At 42.0% G+C, this 16,940-nt stretch overlaps 1 protein-coding gene and 1 non-coding gene across 3 annotated transcripts; both read right to left on the bottom strand.

Annotated features, from left to right (window-relative positions):
* Positions 1-1,085: 1,085 nt before the first annotated feature.
* Fam136a (family with sequence similarity 136 member A) lies at positions 1,086-5,862 on the bottom strand. 2 transcript variants are annotated; one of them, XM_046432235.2, is made up of 3 exons: positions 5,709-5,862; positions 4,639-4,779; positions 1,086-2,548 (listed from the first exon to the last, which is right to left on the bottom strand). In XM_046432235.2, the coding sequence occupies exons 1-3, from the start codon at positions 5,793-5,795 to the stop codon at positions 2,360-2,362; spliced, it is 417 nt and encodes a 138-aa protein (XP_046288191.1). In that variant the 5' UTR covers positions 5,796-5,862; the 3' UTR covers positions 1,086-2,359. The 2 variants fall into 2 exon arrangements, with proteins under 2 accessions (XP_046288191.1, XP_046288192.1); XM_046432236.2 differs by having other exon boundaries at positions 5,701-5,816.
* A 4,760-nt stretch (positions 5,863-10,622) lies between these two features.
* Positions 10,623-10,695, bottom strand: Trnav-cac (transfer RNA valine (anticodon CAC)). The gene has a single exon. It is a non-coding gene; the product is annotated as a tRNA-Val (tRNA).
* Positions 10,696-16,940: the final 6,245 nt, after the last annotated feature.

The following is a 16,940-nucleotide window of genomic DNA, read 5'->3' as shown; positions in this document are numbered from 1 at the left end:
CAGTAATTTTTACATCTCACCTCGCGATACTTACAGGAAGTCCAAGCACGTTGGTCAGGCGCCGGTTTCCGGTTGCGTCGTCGGCGATTGGCCTTGACTGGGAGGAGGGGCCTTGATTCTTTCCTTTTTTTAAAGTTGAGGTAAGTCAGGTGTCTGGTTCTGGGTAACCTCGGCCACTGTTACGTTTGTGGATCATGTTGCTTATTTTCCTTATATATGCCGAATGGAAATGAGCTCTGGAGGAGTGGGCCTATGATAGTTCTTTGGCAGGAATTCCTGCTGTGTTCCTAAGCTTCCCGTAACACCCAAATTAGTGATCTAGAAGTAAGGCTGCTGTCTCCAGGAATTTGAACCTAGAGCCTTGGAATGTGGTCCCTATTGATGGCCCAGTAATTTCTTCTTTTTTTAATTAATATTTTTAGTTGTAGATGAATACAATACCTTTATTTATTTATTTTTTAATGTGGTGCTGGGGATCAAACCTAGTGCTTCATGCATGCTAGGCAAGCGCTCTACCACTGAGTCATAACCCCAGTCCCCAATAATTCTTTTAACACTCCCTCCAGAACTCCATTCAATGTACGACGGACCCAATGTATGAAACGCATAGTGCAGCGTAGATATTCTCTAAGGAAGTATTGATTTTCCACATCAAGTGTATGTCTAAAAAATAGATTCCCATTTGTTTTCTGCTGTTATCCCAAATAGTAAAATCCAGATTAAAGTTAAATGCATTCCTAATGTTCAGTAAAGACAAATTACATCATATATTTGATGTATGATGGTACTCAAAAATCCTAGGCACTGAATTTTCTCTTGGAGGGTAATAACAGTGTAACTTTTCCATCACTTGCTGTTACTGTTGAAACTAGAAACTTGACATGTTTTTTTTTAAGTTTCTTTTCTTCATTAATGGATTTCAAGTCATCATGTCCTAGCCTTCCCTTTGTGAATTGGCCCTACATCTGAACATATAATTAATTTCCACTCTTCCATACATCTTAAAAAATTTCACACATGAGAAGAAACATACTAAGAAAGTGACAATATCACTGTCCAGATACAAAGAAACATCATCACAGGGAGATAATGAAACTATTTATTTTAAAGCCAAACCACTAGGAAAATATATTACAGCCTTGACAGAGCAAACAGACAGGCTATACTATCATTTCAAGTAATAAATTTGTAAAAAAGACAACATGCTCCTTATCCAGAAGTTAAGGTGCCATGCTGGGGCAGGAATACTGCATGTTGCAAAGGCCCCAGGCAAAAATGGTAAAGGTTACTGTGTGGGTTGTCCCTCCTTTGCTCTCAAAGTGGGAGTGGGTGTCACAGTTTTTCCTAGCCCAAGCTGTTTACTTTTTAACTTTCCTGTTGCCAGGGGATTATCTCCATAAGGCTCTGTTAATTCAGGGAACTAAATAAGCAATGCTGGATTTAGGCTTCTGTTGCATTCTGTTCTATGAAAAGCTGTTTTTTTTTTTTTTCCCAAGGACAGTACTTCACAATTCCCTTAGCTAGTGAACAGTCACTGTTTTACTATTTCCAGATACTAGTATATGTATCACAATCAAAATTCCTCTCTTAAAGGGGAAAAGATTATTCTGTCACTTTGCTGCAGAATGCTGGTCTCTGCTTCCCATACTTAATGTGACATTGCCTCTTATGTTTTTGCAGTGGTCTCCCAGCTGAGAGATGCAATAAAAATGTCAAGAAATCCGTATCTTGATGGCCATAAAGGGTATACACAAGGAAGCTTGAAGCTTTCCAAGTTCTTATTCAAACTATTCTCCCTCTCAGATTCACATCTTAAGTCCACTTCATGCCTTGTATATAAAAAACTACCAAATAAAATAAAGATCTGGTAATCTTTTCCCTCTCCTAGATTAGTGATCTCCTGGATTTTGTTTTACAGCTTATGGAAAATGGTATGTTACTTCTGGTAAACAGGAGGTTGGCAACAAACAAAAAACACCTCTTCTCAAACTCTACCAGGTCACTGGCAGTCTGGAAGAACCTGCCATCCTGTAGATACCTGTGTTGTAAGAATCTGGTACCTTAGAGAACTCTGGCTTTCTACTGTCAGGATAACCACTTGCCATGTAAAATTTAGGCTCTAAAAGGCTCTCCCATCCTTTCACTCAAATTTTAGCACCATTTTTTTTTTTTCCCCATTTCATTTTCTTGGATCAAGACACAAAGGAACCAGTGTCCTAGAGTCAAGTGATATATGCCTTAAACTTGCTGCCATCCTTAGTTTCTTCATTCATATAAACTTTGCTTAAGAGACTAAAAATTCCCAATCCTTTTAAAATAGATTCCTGCTCTGAGCCCCAATGGTCACTGGCAAGAACTTTTATTTCCCAATGGATGAGAGAGACTCTTTCATCTTCTTGGTCATAGTTGGGATGAGTTGCATGTGGTCATCCACACACTTGGTCACACAACTGTCCAGTTGCCGCTTCACCTGAAGCTCTTTATTCCCAGCATCTATTGAATCTTTGGCTTTGTCGTTGCAATGCATGGTACACCGGGCCAGGCGGTCCTAAAGCAAGAAGGAAGAGAAGGCTGAGAGGCTGGGTTCCATTTACTAAGTGCTCATCATGTGCTAGTCTTGGCATTCATATCTGGATCAGTTAAAGGGATACAAAGTTCAATTAATTAAGATTGTCTTGGGTGAAACAGAAGGTCACACCAGGAAGATCCAGACAAACATTACTAGAAAGAAGGGGAACAAGAGGATAAATTATATGGAAACCGCTGTACTATCTTGAAACATCTTGATTCTTTATTGTCTGTTTTTGTGACAGAGGAACACTCAATTCAATTCAAATATTTATTGAGGGCCAGTCATTTTTCTAATGTTGTAGAATATAGCAATGAGTAAACAGATACAAGTTCTTGCCCTCATGGAACTTGCAGTTTAGTGAGGGGAGAGACCAACAAAATCAGTAAGTGGACCTGTTGAGGAAACCATTGGACATATGAATCTGGAGTTCAGGAGTGAGGTCTGGTCCTGAGATGTGAATGTAGGAGTTATCCGATACAGATGATACTACAACAATGAGACCAGACAAGTAATTAGAAAAAAATTAGAAAAAGAGACAGGGTTCCAGTATAGCCTGGGCATTTCCAACGCTCAAGAGGTTGGAAAGGAAAGTGCCAGCAAAGGAGGCCAAGAAAGAGGGAAAGGGAGAGAGGTGCTCTGATGGCCAAAGGATAAAGTGCTTCAGAGAGGTGAGGGAGTCACTGCATAATGATGCAGATAGGTTGATTAAGATGAGGACTGCACAATGATCATTGGATTTATCCCCAAGGAGGTGCACTCAAACTGCAAGAGCAGTTCTGGTACAGTGGAAGGTGGAAGTCTGCCTGAATCAAGACTACAAAGAGAATGGAAGGAGAAAGTTATATAGTAATCCAAGAACCAAGTTTTCAAAGACCTCATCTATAAAATTAACTGTCAAATGAACAAAGAAATCCTTTGGAGGGTTTTCCATGATCTTGGAGAAATTATCCCTTCATAATGGCAGTAATTTTGAAGAGTTTTTGTATAGCACAATTGTAAAAAATGTACCATACATAAACTAATTTATTTTGAGAGGTGGTGGTGGTGGGGTCTCTCACTATATTGGCCCTGGCTGGGTTTGAACTCCTTCCTGGGTTCAAGTGATCCTCCCACCTCCCTCACCTTTCTTAGTAGCAGGGACTATAGGCATGTGCCATCATGCTTGATTAGGTGTGATTCTTTTTCCTGTGAATGGACTCTCAGGCTATGAGAGACTGGTTCAGAAGAGGGCTCTAAATATACATGGAAGAAGGGAATAAAATGAAAAGGTAAAAGGCAGTTCTCTTAGGAATGTCAGGGGGCGTTTCTGAGCCAGGCATCAGTCAACAAAAATGCTTCATATAAATGACCACTCCCAGTGACACCAGAACTGCCCCTTGGGTGAGGCAAGCAGGGGTAGTCTTGGGTGGGTCTTGTAAGTTCACAAAATAAATGCAGGGTTTTCCTCTAATCGTGTACCTTTAAAGACTGTCTTATTCTACTTTCCTGGGAATTCTATCTTAAAAATGGATCAACATACGTTTTAGAAGATTTTATACTACATAGCATACACAGTATCTGTACGTGTCTAAATCACTCCAAACTTTACAACAAAAAGTATAAGGGCTTTTGGTCATAAACTCCCCTGGCAACTCCTTTTTTTTTTTTTGTCCTGAAGATTTACCCAGGGGCCCTTAACCCACTGAGCCATATCCCCAGTCCTTTTTTATTTTGAGACAGTGTCTTCTTAAGTTGCTTAGGTCCTTGCTAAATTGCTGAGGCTGGCTTTGAAATTGTGATCCTCCTGCCTCAGCCTCCTGAGCTGCTGGGATTGCAGGCTTGTGCCACCACACCAGGTCTGGTAATTCCTTTTTACATCATTGTTTTATGGAAAAAGATAGTTCAACTTAATACTCAACTTTCAGGATCTTTTCAAAATTTCAAACCCTGGGAAGATTGATTAGCCATAGGACCATTACAAATTTAAACGGAAATAAGACACTAAAGCCAAAAGCTCTGAACAAACACTTGTTATCTCCTGCAGAGTACATCAAGGACTAGACACCTCTATTTGGGGTATTCCTCACCTGGAACTTCTCCAACTCACTGGTCACCAAGGCCTGGGCTTGAGCCAGAGGTGCATGGCAACGCTCAATGCACTGGTGTACTTGCTGCATGGAAGCCTGGCTGTCCTCACAGCAGCTGGCGCTGCACCGGAACATGAGGCCCTGGGGAGAGAGGACAGAGCCTGGTCAGGTAGAAAAGCTTCAGAGGGACAGAGATGATCAAGGAGTAATACAAGGCTTAGGAGGTTACATGTGTATTTACATGTCCCTCTTAACCTGCTTTTACCTTCCATTAGAATAGATATCAGGACCTTAAAACAACGACCAAGAAAATTATCCTGTGCTTAGTACAGTGTTTCATGGCATTCTTATGGCTAGCTCATTGGTACCTGTTGGTACCAATGGCTGAGTGGACAGGGAAGGAAGAACTGGACAGGTGAAACCAGGTAGCCCACAGGTACAGAGGTCGGCAACCTAGTAATCTTACTTCCACCAAATGGCATTCGACCAATTAATCCTTGACTCAAGGGACAGTATAAAGGAAACCCACAATCCGGTGAGGGAGGCGGGACGAACAACCACAAAACATTTAGGGGGGGTCAAAGCAGAACAGTACACAAACTAGCGTTGTGTGATGCAAGGTTCGGGGCAACAGAACCGGGCATGACCTGGCTATTGGGGAGACCGGGAGATTTTTTTCTACTTGACCTTCCATCCTGGCCGTGTCCTTTCTAGGTCTCGGGCTGTTCACCTGCGTAAGGGGCAGAGCCAGAGAGGATGGGCGGAGGGGCGGGACGAACGCCCCACACCCAAGCCTTCTAACTCTGGCCCGTGGAACCCTCTCACCCAGGTCGAACTGGGTGGACAACGGCCTAGCGCGTGGCCGGGCCAAGGATTTCACCCCATAAACCTAAGCTCCAGAAGCCCTGCCTGAGGGCGAGGCGGGCTGAAGGACGCCACGGTCACCCCAGAAGCGCCCAGACCCGGTCTGCAGGGATGGGACAGCGGTGCCGGGCATAGAGCAACAGCTGAGGGAGTCTCGGAATCAGACCGCGGGAAAGGGGACCTCAGTTCGGCCCCCACCTTGTTACCTGCATCTTCCGGATGTTCTCCCTCTCCACACTCTTCACCATGGAGTCCACCGCCTCCTGCACCCGGAGCTGCTGCACCTCCGCCATGGCGACCCCGCGCAACGCCGTGCCGGCGCCCACATGGACTCAGCGCAGGTTCCGCCCCTCGCCGCCGCGTCCCGGCTCTCCGGCCCGCCCTCCCCAGGCCCGTGCTGCCCCCTGGCGTCCAAAGGGAGCAACTGCACACCAGCGTTTGCGCACGCCGCACAGTCCCTGGTCCGCCTCCCGCAGGCTCGCGCTCAGCAGCCACCTGCAACCGCGGGGATGTGCGCCCGCCGCGCTGCGGCTGGTTGCCCACCTGCCTCCCCTTTTTTTCTCTCCTCCATTACTTCTTCTTCCGTTCCATCCTTAAAATTCTTAAAAAAAAAAAGTGGAATTAACATACAAACACCCAGATCTTAGGTGTACAACTTGATGAGTTTTAACAAGCCGTGTCCATTGCCAAACTCCGCTCTTTCTGTTACTATAGATTACATTTTTCCCATTCTAAAGCTTCATGTGTATGTGATTATTGAGCATATACTCATTGTGTCTAGCTTTTTTTTTTTCCCCACTTAGCATAATGCTTTTGAAGTAGAACCATGTTTTTGGTTCCTTTTTTGCTGCCGAGGAGTATCACTTTGAATGGGCAACCACACTTTATCCTTTCCCTTGTTGGAAGGCATTTTTGTCTTGTCCAATTATTAGCTATTATGAATAAAGCAGTCACTAGGAACATCTCTTAGCAAGTCTTTTGCAAGACACAGAATTTCTTTAATCTTGGGTAAATATCTAGAAGTGAAATTAGGTAAATATATATATATATATATATATATATATATATATATATATTATAAAAAATTAGCATCAAGGGCAGGGCTGGGGGTACAGATATCCAATCAGTGTTGAAGCATGTATGTGAAAGCAACAGGAGGCTGTTTTTGAACTCTGGAGTGGTTCTATCTAGCATGCCCCACTGCCCCCCCCCCATCTTTACTATCCTAAACGTTCATTTATCAAACACATTGTGGGCACTGTGCTAGGTAGGATCTTGGGTGCAGAAGGTAGCATCAGTGGAGAAGGGGAAGTTGACAGTTGCAGGTAGTATTGGAATAACAGTGCTATAGGAGATGGCCCCACGGGCAATCCAGGTGCCCCAGGAAAGCCTTTGCATTCAATCTGATTGAATTGAGGAGCGGGCCTTCGCTGGGCATACAAGAGTCTCGGAGGCCAGGCTCCGTAGGCTGTCATGAGCAAAACAGAGAGCAAACCAGATTGAAGCCTTGGGGAAGTGCCTGGAGCGGGGAAGGAGACTAGCGGGTGAGTGGGACACAAAGGAAATGAGGTCCTATGGGTTCCAACCATGATCCTTTCAAGGAAATTGTTCTTGCCCACACGGTGGCGCGCGCCCTGTAATCCCATCAGCTCTGGAGGCTGAGGCAGGAGGATGGAGAGTTCAAAGCCAGCGTTAGCAAAAGCGAGATGCCAAGCAACTCAGTGAGACCTGTCTCTAAATAAAATACAAAACAGGGTTGGAGATGTGGCTCAGTGGTCAAGTGCCCCTGAGTTCAATCCCCAGTCCCCTCTCCTCCCCCAAAAGAAAGTTGTTCTTGGACTGGGGTGTAGCGCAGTACTTACCTCCGGCGGCCGAAGTCTTTGGTTTGATTTTCTAGCATCAATAAAGAAAAGACCATCATCCCAAAGTTGTTCTTTTGTCATCAGACCCACGTGCCAATGAACCCCCTGGAAATCCATGTTTCAGGGTCCATGACATTCTTTCCACTTAAAATCAGGCTACAGACTGCTCCCAGCAGCAGCTGGAACCCAGATGATGCTAGTGGCCAGGTGTTGTTTTAAGTTTTTTTTTTTTTTTTTAATGGATTATCTGATTTAATTTCCACAACAATTCTCTGGGATGGTTACTTTGTTATGCACTTTCCCCCACTCAGGGGCAGAAATCTCAGGCCTAAGAGGTGAAGTCACTTGCCAAAGGTTGCAAGCTAGACAACCAACCCTGATGGGCTGACATCCATTTCTTACTGTAGAAGTAAGAAATCTCTTTTGTCCAGGCCTGAGAGGCTGTTGTAAACAGAACAATTCCAACAAGCTTTGAAGTTTTGGAGAAGTGGCTGGAATAGGAATCTCAATGTATATTAAGTTATAAATCCCATGGAAAGTTCTTTCTTTCTTCTTTAGGGCATAGTCTAAAACTTTGCCCCCGTATTCCTAAAATGTCAGACTAAATATTTCTGGCAACTTCTAGGTGTAGGAGCCCAGTTAATTATACTAAAATGAGTTAAAAAGTCTTCCAGTAATATGTCTTTGTCAGTTTATGCAAACTAGTATATGCAAAATGAATGGCTTTTTAAAAATGTAATTTTTATTGTTGTTGTTTATTTTTTATATGGTGATGGGGATTGAACTCAGGGCCTCACGCATGCTAGGAGGCACTTTACCACTGAGCTATCTCCCCAGCCCCCAAATAAATGGCTCTTTAGTTTTTATGAAAAGTGATTCCTGATCCAGTTGGCTTTGGACATCAATGGGAAGCATGGTGAAAGCAGAGTTTAATCTCATGTTAGGAAGCTCAGATACCTGATTGTATTTATTATACTGGTGCTCTGGGAATAGATAATGAGGTTTCAGGATTATCTGGCTGTAGCCTTGACTGACTCACTGGAAGCAAGTCTGAGTTCTTTTAGGATCTGGGGTGCTTAGTTATGTAGTCTTGATTTCTTTCTGATCTCTACTGCACTTCTGATCTCCACTGAACTCAGGTCTTTGGGGGAGGCCCAACAGTGGCAGATCTGCTGGAGTGTCACTCCAGCAGAGACAATGGCCCTAGATGGATCAGGGCTCTTCCCTATTATATTTAGGATGTGGGTGGGACAAATGGGGACCTGAAGAGCTGGGATGAGGGGAGGAGTGAATTTTGCTCATTGCTGCCACATTTTCTAATCCTCAGGTTAGTAGTGGGTGACAGCCAAAGAACTAGCTATAGCCAACTCTGGTTGAAGAATTCTGGATGAATATTTATGGATCAAAGAGATCATTTAATGAGCATTTCTTATGTTATCATTTTCAAATTATGATACTCCTTGGTAGATTAGGAAGCCTTGCTGGGGAAAATACAACACTCACCCAAAGGACAGTATTTTCTGCAGAACAAGGTATTCAACCTTTTAGAAGCCTAAAGTATTAAAATACATTTGAAACTTTCAATGGTTATTTTATGTTTATTTTATAAAAATAAATAAAGCAAATGTTTTGTGATATATCATACCACATAAAAGTCTCTTGAATCTATGCACATCTCTCTAGCCTACTATTTACCACCCTAAAGTTTTCATTATTATTATTTGCTTGGGCTGCTATAATTGGCCATGCTTAAGTTTTTGCATATCTTCCAATTGAGTCATCTTTTATTTGGCCTGTAGAATATATTTATATAGTCTTATTGGGCTGGGGATGTGGCTCAAGCGGTAGTGCGCTCACCTGGCATGCGTGCGGCCTGGGTTCGATCCTCAGCACCACATACAAAGATGTTGTGTCCGCCAAAAACTAAAAAATAAATATTAAAAAATTCTCTCTCTCTCTCTCTCTCTCTCTCTCTCTCTCTCCTATCTCTATCTTAAAAAAAGTATTAAAATACATTTGAAACTCTCAATGGTTATTTTATGTTTATTTTATAAAATAAATAAAGCAAATGTTTTGTGATATATCATACCACATAAAAGTCTCTTGAATCTATGTACATCTCTTTAGCCTACTATTTACCACCCTAAAGTTTTCATTATTATTATTTGCTTGGGCTGCTATAATTTGCCATGCTTAAGTTTTTGTATATCTTCCAATTGAGTCATCTTTTATTTGGCCTGTAGAATATATTTATATAGTCTTATAATGAGCTCTTTGTCAATTGAAAGTGTCACAAATATCTTTTCTATTGTGTGACTTGCCTTTTCACTTTTTAAATAATATGAATTGATGAAAGAAATCTTAATTTAAGTGTAGTCCTAGTTGTAATTTTCCCCTTCATTGGTCATTCTTTTTGCATTTTGTTAAAAAATTTGTTTGTGAACTGCAAGACATTAATGTATTCTTAAGATGCTAAAAATTGTATTTGTTTATTTTTATTCAGTCTTTTACCTTTTTAGTATATGCATTCTAATTCTATAAATGTCTCTTAATACTGCTTTAGCTATTGCCACGTTTCAATGTGTAGTATTTTTTTTCAAATATTTTCTAATTTCCATTACAAATTCTTCAATTCATAGGTTATTTAGAAAAGTATTTTTTAATTTCCAAACAGATGGGTAATTTTTAGGTAATTTTTTTGTGATTTGATTATGGTCAGCAAACTACTCTGTATAATTTTGGTCTTTTGATTTGTTGAAACTTGCTTTATGGTATCAGAGAAGTCTTTTCTGATTGGCTCCCTTCCATCATGTATGCTTCTCTGTCATGTATTTTCTTAGCACCTTGTACTGTGACAGTACCTGTCACTACAGCTCATTACTTGTCCCAGATTTTTCTTTGATAGATTAAGCACTCAAAGAGGACAGGGACCATGTGTGTTTTTCATTGCTGTTTCCAATTTCTTTGCTTAGTGTCTGGCACATACTAACTCTTTAGTAAAGATTTGTTTAATGACTGAATAAACTAATTAATTTCATTAAAAAGTAATTAATCAAGTTACTAAAAATAATTGGAAACCAGAGAAAAGCAACAATAAATAGATAAAAGTGTAAAAATCCATACTACCCTACTATTTTACTTTTTTTTGCAGTGCTGGACATTGAATTCAGGTTTTTTTTGAGGGGGTGGGTACTGGGGATTAAATTCAGGGACACTCAACCACTGAGCTATATCCCCAGCCCTATTTTTTTTCTTTTTTTGTGGTGCTGGGGATTGAACCCAGGGCCTTGTGCATGTGAGGCAAGCACTCTACCAACTGAGCTATATCCCAGCCTTAGTGTCTCACTTTTGATGAGGCTGGCTTTTAATTCTCTATCCTCCTACCTTAGCCTCCGGAGAGCTTCTGGGATGACAGGCATATGCCACTGTACCCAGTCATTTATTTATTTTTAGTCTGACTTCAAGATACACACAAGGCATTCACTGCCAGGTGTAGGAGGGACATAATACAATGATAACAGTTAAATCTTTCAGTTAATTCTTTGTATTTTATTTAGAGACAGGATCTCACTGAGTTGCTTAATGCCTCACTTTTGCTGAGGCTGGCTTTGACCTCTCAATCCTCCTTCCTCAGCCTCCTGAGCTGGTGGGATTATAGGCGTCTGCCATTGTGCTGGGCCAGTTTTTTTTTTTTTTTTAAATATTGTTTTTAGTTCTAGATGGACTCTCAATGTCTTTATTTATTTTTATGTGGTGCTGAGGATCGAACCCAGTGCTTCACACATGCAATGCAAGCACTTTGCCACTGAGCTATAGTCCCAGCCCCTGTTTTTGTTTTTGTGTTTTGGACCAGAGATTGAACCCAGGGACATTTAACCAATGAGTGACATTCCAGCCCTTTTTATTTTTTATTTTGAGACAGGGTCTTGCTAACTTGCTTAGGGACTTGCTAAATTTCTGAGGCTGGCTTTGAACTTGCAATCCTGGTATCAGAGAAGTCTTTTCTGATTGGCTCCCTTCCATCATGTATGCTTCTGTCTCATGTATCTTCTTAGCACCTTCTACCCTGTCAGCTTCCCAAGCAATTGGGATTACAGGCATATGCCACTACGCCCAGCCTACTATGAATCCAGGGTTTTATTTATGCTAGGTAAGTGCTCTACCACTGAGCTGAATCTCTGGCTCTTTTAAATTTTACTTTGAATTTTTATTTGCTAAGCTTTATGGGCTGGGCTTATAACTTGTGATCTTCCTGCCTCAGCCTCCTGGGTAGCTGGGATTACAGGTGTGTACCACTATACCCAACAGTATTTTGATCCTTCCTTCCTTTCCTTTTCCTTCCTTCCTTTCTTCTATTTATAAATGATAAATGTTTATTTCTTCCCTATCATCTGAAGATAAGCAGTCTAGGGTTCATGTGGCAGCTCCATGATTTTTCTGATTGTTTTTCCATGTCCATCTATATGGTATATGGTATTGATTTATTTATATGGATTTATGTCTTTCCAATCTTTTTTTCCTATGTGTTGTTTTTTTAATATTTTATTTTTTAGTTATATTTGGACATAATACCTTTATTTTGTTTATTTATTTTTATGTAGTGCTGAGGATCGAACCCAGGGCCTTTGTACGTGCTAGGCGAGTGCTCTACCTCTGAGCCACAACCCCAAACCCCTATGTGTTGTTTTTAAAAAAAACATTGCAGTAATAAAATATATATGCTTGGATACTTTGCTTATAAGTGTTTTCATGTCATTATGCAAAAATAAAGGGAAACATAGCATGTAGTCAGTGGTTAAGGTTAAGTAGAAGAGGACTGGAATTAAAATACAAATGTTAAGGTTTGAACAAGTGCGCCTGACCAGCGTGGGTGGCTGAACTTAAGTTATCTGAGGCCTGTCTGGTTTCAGGTTGCTCTGGGGCAGCTTATGTGAATTTGGGGTGATGCAAATTAAAACTCAGACACAAAATACCTTTACACAAGCTTCAGGAGGGCTTTCCCTGGCTCCCGGCCTCAAGCTCCCCAAAAAGGAGAATAAGGGAAAGTCATGAGAGGCGGGCGAAAGAGAGGGCAAACATGTTCAGAAGTGGGCTTTTATTTGGGGGGATGCTGTTTCTTCAAACATTCTATCCAAAAAAAAGCAGAAGGGGTAGGATTACAAGGGAACAGGTGAGTGTAACTCAACCCCAGCAGGGACGCCTGCACCTGGAGGCATGCCTTGTTTTTTGAGCTGAGACTACATCTAAGTCACTACAAAATGTAGTAATTGGTCAGAGCCCCCTATGTCAGGACTTAAAGGTGTGTTCATTCAGGGTGGCTTCCCACAGTGGAGTCCCAGGGAAGGCTCAGACTCCAGAGGGGTAATGTCAATGGGTTAGGTTTATGATCAGAGAGGGTCTTGGGCAGCCTCAGGGGTTTTCCAAGGCTCAATGTGCCTCGGAGCTGCCCCAGAGCAACCTGAAACCAGACAGGCCTCAGATAGGCTGGGAGCACTCTGTCCTATGGCCCAGAAGGGGAGCTGCCTAATGATCTCCAGGCAGCTGAAGCAAACACAGAGCCCAGAGGGCTAGACTTGGACAGATCCTGTGGTGGCTGGCATGAGCTTTTCCCTTGGAGAAGCCAGTGTGGGCAGGTGATATGATTTACCCTCCCACCAAGTATCTTGTCACTGAGATGTAGCTCTGGTGCAGGCTTCTAAATTGATTGAGATTACCTGGCAGACGGTAGCTCAAATTTAGAAATTTCATAGACTTAGAAAAATAAAATTATATGGAAGCTTGTGGACTGAGATTTGTATTAGCCAAGTATGTTCCTTAGATGAAGAATACAATTGGAAAACACAACACAACACACACACAACACACATGGGCTGGGGTTGTGGCTCATAGTACAGCGCTTGCCTAGCAAGTGTGAGGCCCTGGGTTCAATTCTCAGCACCACATAAAAATAAATAAATAAAGGTATTGTGTCCAACTAAAACTAAAAAATAAATATTAAAAAAAGGAGGGGCTAGGGATATAGCTCAGTTGGTAGAGTGCTGCCTAGCATTCATAAGGCCCTTGGTTCAGTCCCCAGCATCTCCAAAAAAATAAAATAAAATAAAATAAAAAAGGAAAACACACACACGCATGCTCCATGGGCATCTTCAGTGACTAAGAAAATGGGAGTTCTACTTCTCTTCTCAGGATGCCAGAACCAGCTCTTTATCTTCCCATTTCTAGGCTATGAGAAGGCACTCTTCTGGTTGCTTTCTGTGTCCAGATGGACCTCAGCAACCACTCACTCTTCCTGGAGTGGGACCTGAATGACATTAGCCATTCCCTGGGTCCAGCACCCTTATCCCTCCAAGACTATTAAAACTACCTTTGTTGAACCCTATGACCATCTGTGCTCCAAACCTTCATGAGTTTTCTAAACTGTAAATATGGTGTTATTGATAGTTCCCCCACATCCATTGTCCACTCAAAGTCCCCCACCAGCTTTCCAGAGGAAAGTTCTGCCTTCTTGGGATGGATCGTCAAGCCCATCAGGATCTGCCCATAACCTGCCTGTTCACACCAGCTCTCCAGATCTTCCTTACCATGTGCCACCCATGTCCAGCCACTTATAGTCCCTTAAATGTGTCTTCATCCCTTTTCAAGCCTCTGGGCTCCTGTGTATCCCCAGCCCTGCCCCAACTCCCTTCTCCTGTGGGATCCTCCTTAAGCCTTGACTCAAAAGCCACACAAGGAGGTCCTGCCCCCATGGGCTCCCAAAGTGTTGTGTTATCTGACCCCTCCCATTGTGATCTTATTATCCTTTCAGAAAACAGGGGTCTCAAACTCACCCACCTTTTGCCCTGGCGGGAGCATGGGCAAGTGAAGTTGACTTGGTGTAAGACCTGTGTGTGAAGAATGATGGGGACTAGGCAGACTGAAAAATATATTCTCAATTTTTTCCCTCAAACTCTATGTGCCCCCACAAAAAATGGTAACCCAGGCCTGGCACCTCTTCAGTAAGCCCATTATTCTTTTCTTTATTTTTATCCCCCTAGATGGTGAGCCTCTGGAGACTGTCCAGGGTGCTGTTCTTTGCATTCTCCTTAGCACTGGTTTCAGTATAACACAGACCTCACTAGGGGATGTTGGCTGAACTCTTTGATTTTTATCTGTCAACAGGGGCTATTGACAGAGAAAAATCAAGCCCCTTGTGGAGAAATAACTTTAACCAGAGTCACAGACGGAAGAGAGGGGTGGAGGGTGGGGATTACCTGGTGGGACCTGCCTGGAAGTTGTTCCCAACCCTGTTTGACTCTCCAGCCTGATGACTCTAATTGAGACTTTTCCTCTTTTGGGTCTCAGTTTCTAATCTGAGACCCAAATCTGTAACCCCTAGCCAGTTTCAGGGAAGTATAAATAGTATTTTTGGATTCTTAGAAGAAAATCTCTTTTAACACAGAGGATTATTATTGTGAGTCAAATCACTGAACATATGAGCCAATGCTCACCGGAAAAAGCAACAGAGTTCTCCTTGTGGGAAATTCTATGATTCATATATAACAAACCCAACAATACTTGAGAGGGTTCCACCCAAATCAGCTCTTTTTCTTATTCTCACCTGGCAATAACTCTGGTGGGCAGAGAACAAAGCTTCCTTGGAGAAACTGGTGGTCTAGTTCCAAGGGGATTGGGCAGATGGGCAAGCATGCGGCTTTTGAAATGTCCCCTGTGATCACTTTCATCTATTAATACCATCACATTGCGGTAATGCTCCTTGTTGAAGAGTGGGGTCTGGAGCTGGACCTACACTGAGAGCTGAGTAGAGCTCATCTTTCTTATCTGGGATATTGCCTTGAATAATGATAACAGTAGCATCTGTTAATTGAGCACATACTGGGGGATAGATATTCTAGGTGCTATGGGTGGAATCTCTAATCCTTTCTGCAGGGTGGTGGGTGTTACTTTTATCCTTTTGACAGGGAAGTGTCAAATAAAAACAAATCCAGGTTTAGTAAGAAGATATTTTAATTCAAAAGATTGTTGCAACAGGAAGGAGGACTATTGCCCTAAGGAAGGATGCTATTGCAATAGAGAGCACCCTGTCATCATTAGATTTGCAAGCCTCAAAAGCTGGGCAAGAGTTTTCCAGTTGTTGATGAGTAAACAAAGCAAGAAAGAACCAAGTGTGGGGAAGTGGGATGAAAGGATGGCATGATCAGCAGAGAGGAGACAGGAGATTTTATTCTGAGGCCAGCTTTGTCTGGGAGGGATCTTAAAGGAGGGTTGTATGCTGGCTCAGGCTAGGAGTAGACCAAGTTCAGGGCCTGGAGAGAGAAGAAAATCTCAATCCAAAATATGGTTTACAAGCCCCTTATTCTGATTGATCAATGAGGACAAGCAGTTCAGCTTGTCATTTTAAGGCAAAGAATGGGAATTTGTAGGGACTATGTCTGGCCTGGTCCTAGTTATCAAGGGAGGCATCTGTGGGTCTTCTCTAGGTCACACGGGAAAATATGGTTCCTATCAGTAGGCTGTTTTTCTGGGACACAAAGGAATTTCTAACCTTTATTGTTTTCCAAAACCACTGGGCTCATATGAAATTCAACATTGTCAGGAGAAAGTGGTTTTAAAGGTCAAATAAATTGTCTAAAGTCACAGAGCTAGAACAGTGGAAAAGGGACTCAAATGAGATCTGATGACTCCCAAACCCATACATACTCCCCGGCTCCTATGGAACTTACTGGTCTAAAATTGTGTCAGTGCCTCTTGCCAGCCATCTTGCTAAATTTCTGAGGCTGGCCTTGAACTTGTGATCCTCCTGCCTCAGCCTTCTGAGTTGCTGGAATTATAGGTATGTGCACCATGCCTGACTCTGAAGATATATTTTTTTCAACTGTAAGTCATAACTCATTAATGTGCATTGAAATACATTTAGGTGATCATAACTAGTACTTTGTTTATTTTTTAAAAATATTTTTAGTAGTAGATGGACACAATACCTTTATTTTATTTATTTTTATGTGGTGTTGAAAAATCAAACCTAGTGCCTCACATGTACTAAGCAAGTGCTCTACCACTGAGCTACAGCCCCAGCCTATAACTAGTACTTTAAAAAAACAAACTAGAATAGACTAGAATGAAACAGAAAATATTGAAATAGTATATTGTGCTGGTAAGGATAAAAGGATTGTTTTGTGAAAACTTTTATCTCAGATGTGTATGTGTGTGTATGTGTGTAAAAGGTGTGTAAAATTATTAACTCTTGTAAGAAAAAATAACCAAAACAGTTTTGGCACCATAATAAATGCACAAATAACTGGGATGGGAACCGAGTTCATAGATCAGTCATGCCTTTTATTCAGCAGTAGAGTTAGGCATCAGGGGGGCTCACTTTCTAGGTAGGAAAATAGCCCACCAGTTACAGAAGGGGTTTGGGTTTTTATAGATTACACTGACAGATGACTTAATCTCTTTAACAGAATGTTTCAGTTTGGGCATTCAATAAACAAGTTGTGAGAATTTGAAACTTGTTTTTTTTTTGGGGGGGGGATGTGGGGTACTAGGGATTGAACTCAGGGGCACTCAACCACTGAGCCA

The sequence above is a fragment of the Marmota monax genome, unplaced genomic scaffold (genome assembly GCF_021218885.2).
Source record: "Marmota monax isolate L192 unplaced genomic scaffold, Marmota_monax_Labrador192_F-V1.1 WCK01_AAM20220418_F8-fsc00106, whole genome shotgun sequence".
NCBI classification, from domain to species: Eukaryota; Metazoa; Chordata; class Mammalia; order Rodentia; family Sciuridae; genus Marmota; species Marmota monax.
The sequence above is the reverse complement of the archived record's forward strand: the minus strand, read 5'-3'. Positions and strand labels throughout refer to the sequence as shown.

Bases quoted from the DNA above. Each gene is read 5' to 3' on its own strand.
- Fam136a (XM_046432235.2), bottom strand. From the start codon at position 5,795: ATGGCGGAGGTGCAGCAGCTCCGGGTGCAGGAGGCGGTGGACTCCATG. The intron at 4,780-5,708 runs GTAACAAGGTGG...CTCTCTCCCCAG, and splicing joins AGAACATCCGGAAGATGCAG to GGCCTCATGTTCCGGTGCAG. The intron at 2,549-4,638 runs GTGAGGAATACC...TTCTTGCTTTAG, and splicing joins GTGAGTTGGAGAAGTTCCAG to GACCGCCTGGCCCGGTGTAC.